The sequence below is a fragment of the Macadamia integrifolia genome, chromosome 1 (assembly GCF_013358625.1).
Source record: "Macadamia integrifolia cultivar HAES 741 chromosome 1, SCU_Mint_v3, whole genome shotgun sequence".
NCBI lineage: Eukaryota > Viridiplantae > Streptophyta > Magnoliopsida > Proteales > Proteaceae > Macadamia > Macadamia integrifolia.
In genome coordinates, this window is record NC_056557.1 from 5,919,145 (window position 1) to 5,925,637 (window position 6,493).

Sequence of the window (6,493 nt, forward strand, 5' to 3'; positions counted from 1 at the left end):
TTTTTTTTTTTTTTTTTTTCTGTTGAAAAAAAACCAATGGATCTCAAAACCAAAATTGAAAATCCCATCGAGAGTCGAGCTAAGGATATAGACTAGGCTATATTGGCTGTGGTCTTATTATAACAATCCCGAAATTGGCTTGGCTCGGTCATCTTGGGCCCTTTGCCCAACTTGAATAGAAAAGAAATGGACTAGGCTTAGGCTCACAATGCATCCATCAACTTGGTTTTCTTACAAGGCTATGCAAATGAGATCCAATGTTTTGATTTCAGGAGACATTGTAAATAGACTCTCTGTCTTGTAATTTGTTTTCCTTCTTTAAAAACAATAACAAAAAAACAAAATGTTAGATCGTCGTCTTGTCATGTGACGCTTGCCTAGGTAACTATGGCCGGACCAATCTGAGAAATGGGCGCTAAAGAGAGGAGTCGAATTGCCTAGGTAATGATACATTCTTTGATTGAGTAGTTGAGATTTCCCTAGATTATGCATATAGATCAGCTTAATCATGATCAATTGGCCATGATTCGGGCTGATCTAAATGGTTATTTGACAAGAATGCTTTTGGTTTGGGTCCCAAATTTATCTTTCATGAGTTTTTAGAAGTTTATGGACTTGCTTTTTTGATAATTTGGGATGTAATATTTTGATGGGATTTGTTAGCATATGGGTCTTAAGCAAGAATAGAAAGAATGTGATATGTTGGTGGGGATTGTTCCAAATCAAAATTTTACATTCACAAATCGAATTTACAAGCATTAGGGTAATCAAAATGAAATAAAAGGGGGATTTAGGATTACCTCTTTGTATCACAAGTACAATATCTCCAAAGGGATACGTCATTTGTACTTTTTGTCTCCTCTCAAAAGAATGTGTCCTTCGTACAACAATTGAACAAGTTCTTATGTAGAATAATCAAACTCTCACTCTTAAGGTTCAAAACCTTAATTTTCTAGTGAAGAAGAAGATGAAGGAGAAATAGAGACAGTCAAAATCGCAGGAAGCTTGTAGTAAGAGTGAGATTCTCATGATTTGTCATTCATCTCTCTCTCCTCTTGAACAGTTTATTTATAACTTAATAAACCTAATTATTAAAGAGGAGTTTAAATGCCAAGTGATGAGATCCTATTGAGTGACCTTACCTAGATTTTTTGTTATGAGTTTGATTCCATGCCAAGTGATGAGATCCTGTTGAGTGACCTTACCTAGATTTTTTGTTATGAGTCTGATTCCAACTTTAATAAGTAGAGCAACTCTAAGTAAATAAAATTAGGGAGAGGTTTCTTTGAGCAAGTAGGGCCACATACCCTCTCACGTTGATTATTTTAATTATTATTAATAATCCATATGAAGTGCGCTTTAGGCTCAAAGCCTTTTCTCATAAAACTACTTACTCTTAATTGCTTCCAAAAATTGTGATAAACTGATAACCCCTTTAAGTGATAGAAATAATTGCATTTTAATATTTCCATTTAAAAATATAGCATGCCGATCTTACGTCCATGGAATAAATTATCGCATAAAACCTTAGTTTGTGGAAACAGCTTAGTCAGAGAATATTGGCTATTAATTAAACATAAAATTTGTGTAATTCAATTTCAAAATATAATGATTCAAATAAATAATGATATTTTAAATGCTTTTATAACTACTTACAAAACAATCAACTCAAAATTTTGTCTAATCAAAATCAAATCTCTCTCAAGATATTCATCTTATTCAAAATGGAAATTTCATATCGAGTATCTCTTTCATTCACAGATAAATATTTTTAATCTACCATAATGATATATAGCAGAAGCATCAACTTTAGTACACCAAAAGGTTCAAAATCAAACTGCAATAATAAAGACCTATTAAGCCTAGAGACTCAAATAACTATCACAAAGAATAAACAGCTGACAAAATTTTACAAAACTCTCAAAAGATCCAATCCGGTAAACACGTTATGAGTACTCACTTGTATTTTAGAATCACATTCATATTCCAAAAAATAATGGGACAACCTTATAAACATAATGTCTAGTTTATCTCCATATTTGCAAGTATTTAAGTTCAATCTTTAAGATATTCTATTAATAAAATAATAAAAAAAAGAAGTCCCTTTTGCAAGTATTTAAGTTCAAACATAATGTCTAGTTTGTATTCTAGTAATACAAACTCCCAGGAAAAAGAATATAAAATATGCAGTTTAAATTGTATTTACACACTTTAAATTGGATTTAATACACAAAATGTGTGTGTGTGTGTGTGTGTGTGAGAGAGAGAGAGAGAGAGAGAGAGAGATTGATTTCAGAGCTTGGCATCGACAAATTACAGGGTATTGCTCCAGAAATGAATAGGCCGCCACTGGTTCCTCTGCCGGCCATACATTCCCTTCTTCCTTCTACAAGCCCCTAGGCCGCCGTAGCCCGCGAGTGAGAGAGAGAGAGAGAGAGAGAGACACGCCAGCTTTCGCACGCAACGACCAAGAGCAAAACGAGGTACCCATCCAAAACGTAATAAGGCATCACAGCCCACAAGGGACTCCGATCTCGAGGTCGACACAGTTAACATTGTACAGTCACATTCACTTTTCACCTTTAGTTAAACAACAATAACCACCCAGCCAGGTGCGCCCACATGACAACGAGAGCTGGCACTGGCAAGCTGGGAACTCCCCAGAGTCCAATGACGATCCAGACAAAAATGCCGACGTTTTGGGCACCTGGAGATCCTGGCTGGACTACGTGAGTTGGACGTTTGAAGTTCTAGAATTTACAGTTTTTGAGGTCCTCCCATAAAGATCTAACCACGAATTTTGAGTCAAACCAAGCAGACCTGTTATCATCAATTTTTGACCCGATTACGCAAAAGCAAAACCAAGGAGACCATGCATGCCTCTGGTTCTGTGTCAAAGCTCTGGATCTGAAAGCCCTCTTGAAGCATGAACCCCACTAATGTATACTGCTGGTGAAATGGAAAAGGGAAGGAAGAAAAGGATTGAACAAACAACTAAAATGCTGCAAAGCTTGAAACCAAGATAGAATTTCTAAATCAAAGCTTGATGTATATATGTGTATTTATTTCATGACTGCTAATACATAGACTGGACCAGACACACATTTGATGTTCATATCCTCTATCTGACCAACTTCTATTTTGTTCCTAAGATCTGCATCAGATATGTGGTCTATTAGATAGAAGAAACTAGATAGAGATGACGACTCACTCCCTTATTTCATATCACAGGTAGATTAACATTTTTTTTAAACACAACCACTACCAATGATCAGACACTTACAAAGAAGAAGATTTCACAGAGAAGAGGGGGAGGAAGGGAAAAAAAAAACTAAAATTCACCCATACCCATCTCACCAAAATCGTTACTTTTCTTCCAGCAATAGATAATGACTCACAGTGGTTGCGAAGTTCTGTTCTGCAGCTGATGCTTAGAGATGTCTATGGGCAACTGTGTAGAAGCCTCCGACATCACTACAGCTCCTGCTGAGGTCATAGTTTGATACTGAGGAGGCAATGTAGCAGCTGAAGGTTGAGGGTAGTATATCTGCGCGTGCGTAGGATCCGGGAACTCATAGGCGTAGTTACCAGCACCGGCGGCAGCAACCGCGATCGACTGAGATGGGTGATGCATCTGATGGTAACCCAAAATCTGTTGCTGATGTTGATCAGGAGACATGTGAATAAACTGCGGACCTGCTGCTGCTGCGGCGGCGGCGGCGGCAGTTCTGTACACATTGGTGGCTAATTCGGGCTTCGAAAGAGCTGCGCTCCTAGGGGGATAAACAGGCGCTGCGGGCTCTTTGTAAGCAGCAGCAGAGGGAGGGATCATGGCAGGAACTGGTGGTGCTGGGGGCCGACTGGATGGGACGGTTGAAGCATCGCCAAGATTAGATTGAACAGGCAAGTTGTAAGCTTGTGTTTGCCTAACAGGCATGTAGTACATTGGGTATTGCTGATCGAGCTGCTGATGGGGATGCTGCTGCTGTTGTTGTTGCGCCGAATGGTACAGTGGGTAGTATGACGAGATGGGTACTGGTCCTGTGGGGTGATGGTGGATGTAGTGCGAGCCTGCAGGGATGAATTGCTGTTGTTGTTGCTGAAGCTGATGCTGATCCAATTGGGGAGTGAAGACATACCCAGCATCCTGAAGTTGTTGTTGCTGTTGCATCTGGAACCGATAGCTAGGATCAGAGATGTTACTCTTGCGATCAATGGGGATAGCAGGAACCCTATTGTCTCTAGCAGTAGCTGCTGCCACTGAGTCTTGATAGAACACTGGTTTTGGGGAAGAATTGGCGTCTCTGCAACATTTCAGAATCCCATTTGACAAATCGTTTCCCAATCAAATAAAAATCATTTTAATTTAACCTCCCAATTGAAAGAAATGGAAAGAAAAAGAATGGAAAGCCAGAGAGAGAGAGAGAGAGAGGGTGCCTGGCAGCTGCATCTGGTGATTGTAAATCCGCACCCCCACTAGTCCTCTGTTGCAATTGCGGTTGTGGCGGTTTCCGATAACCAACAGAGACTCCATGGTCTGATCGATCTGATCGCTCATCGTCCGACAAAACGCGGCCAGGGTTTTCACTTGCAACGGTGGGAATATTACCCGTAGCAGCTGACGATGCCATTGCTGCAGCTGCGACAGTGGTCGGAACTGGTGGCGGAGAATACATAGTGACAAAACCCTCCTCTTGCTTCTGCGTAGCAGCAGCAGCCGCAGCGGCAGCGACGTTCATCTGCGAGAAATGTTCCTCCAGCCCAACCATCTGATCATGCAACCGAACCCCACCATCCTCAACACGAACCCGAATCGGAGGCAAATTGGACTGAGAAGGCGAAGAAGAAGTCGAACCAAACGACGAAGTGGTTTCCATCATCGGAGAATCCGGCACTGATTGAACATCTTGCCCATGTTTATTATTAACCTGCTTGTTCTGACTACCCAGAGATTCAGGTTGAGCCTCCACATCAGCAGAAGGGTCGGCATGGATAACATCGTCGAGACCTAGCAGGCAATTCACAGAAGCAGCGTCAGAGGAAGCCCCTCTAGGCAAAATCCCAGCACCGTTAAGGGCATCCAAGAACCAGTTCTCAGACTTGGAATCGTCAAGGAGAGAGCCGATCGAAGAGGAAGTTTCGGGCTTGATAGGGAAGAGAAAGAGGCGGAGGCGAGAGGGTTTCAAAGACGAAGTGGTGTTGCGATCGTATTCTTCGATCATATTCTCAAGATCTTCATCAGTAGTGACTGAGATGAGAGAATCGAGATCTTCGTTGGGAAGTTGGTATTTGAGAGTGAAGGAGCGACCACGGAGAAGGCTGCGAGAGAGGCGAGCAGAAAGGTCAGCCAGGGAGGAGTGGCGGTCCACGACCACCATGCGGGTTTCCCCGCCTACGTAGCAGAGGAACTTATCGTGAGGTCGAGGAACGATGTGGCCACCGTAGCTGCACATAAGCCGTAGCTTAGCGCCTGGGATGGGAGGAAGAGGCTCGTCCCAGGAATCGGCGTTGCGTGAACGGGGAGAAGACTCCACTGAGTCAGGGTAGCCAAGCTGTGTGGCGGAAGCCACCGTCGGTGGTGGCGGAGGTGGTGGGTCCATTAGGTTGAGGCCAAGGTGGGAGTGGGGCTACTTGGTTCTCTGCCCTTTTCACTCCTCCTCTAGTCCTCTCCTCCTTGACTCTCCGCGGTAGCGGTGGAGAAAGAAAGTGGGAAAAGGGGGAGGTGATCAATGGAGGCTCAGGTTCTTATAATTTCTTCTTTTTTATTTTTAATTATACTTTTTTAATTAATAATTAATAAATGAAATGTTTCCTAGCTTTCCTTCCAATACGGGGGGCCTGTCAGAGAGAAACGGAACCCAAGAGAGGAAAGCTAGGGAAAGGCAACTGGTTTGCCGTAATTATAAAATTTTGTAGGGTTGCCTTAGTGGAAATACAGATACCTCACTTTTTTTTTTTTTTTTTTTTTAATGGGTACTTTTTATTTTTGCAGTTAGATTTTTAAGAATTAGTGCATAGGATTTGGGAGTGCCTGTCTCGCTCTCTTCCTCAAACAAAGGGTAGAGAGGTCTTTTTGCATATAAATAGAGAGAGAAAGTGATAAACACATGAGACTGTTGGAGGCGTGTTGGTGTATGTCACACTCTAGGGCTGATTTCTATTTATTTATTTATTTTTATTTTTTTATGAGAAAAGAATGCTCCTAAGTCACACGGCTCCTGCATCAACGTTGAGATTAATGAGAAGCGCACATGGGAATAAAAAATGATGAATTTTTTGGGTTTCAAAGGAGGGGGATGTCATTTTATCACCCTTTATATCTCACTGTAGCAACCTCATAGCCAAAGGGCGTTTATTTCTTTTCTCTTTTTTTTTTTTTTTTAAGAGAAAAGAAAATAACTTTCTGAACATGAGTTGGGTATATATATGAGTATATTACTCATGTTCAAATTTATATTTATTTTTATGAGATAGAAAAAAAAAAAAAAAAAAA

The 6,493-nt window shown here is 41.2% G+C and overlaps 1 protein-coding gene across 1 annotated transcript; it reads right to left on the bottom strand.

Moving 5' to 3' along the window:
* Positions 1–3,025: 3,025 nt before the first annotated feature.
* LOC122081269 lies at positions 3,026–5,732 on the bottom strand. Its single transcript, XM_042648311.1, has 2 exons — positions 4,438–5,732; positions 3,026–4,304 (listed from the first exon to the last, which is right to left on the bottom strand). The coding sequence occupies exons 1-2, from the start codon at positions 5,598–5,600 to the stop codon at positions 3,395–3,397; spliced, it is 2,073 nt and encodes a 690-aa protein (XP_042504245.1). The 5' UTR covers positions 5,601–5,732; the 3' UTR covers positions 3,026–3,394.
* Positions 5,733–6,493: the final 761 nt, after the last annotated feature.

Excerpts from the sequence above, each read along its gene's own strand:
- LOC122081269 (XM_042648311.1), bottom strand. The coding sequence starts at position 5,600 with ATGGACCCACCACCTCCGCCACCACCGACGGTGGCTTCCGCCACACAG. Across the intron at positions 4,305-4,437 it reads TCACCAGATGCAGCTGCCAG|AGACGCCAATTCTTCCCCAA; the intron begins GCACCCTCTCTC and ends GAAATGTTGCAG.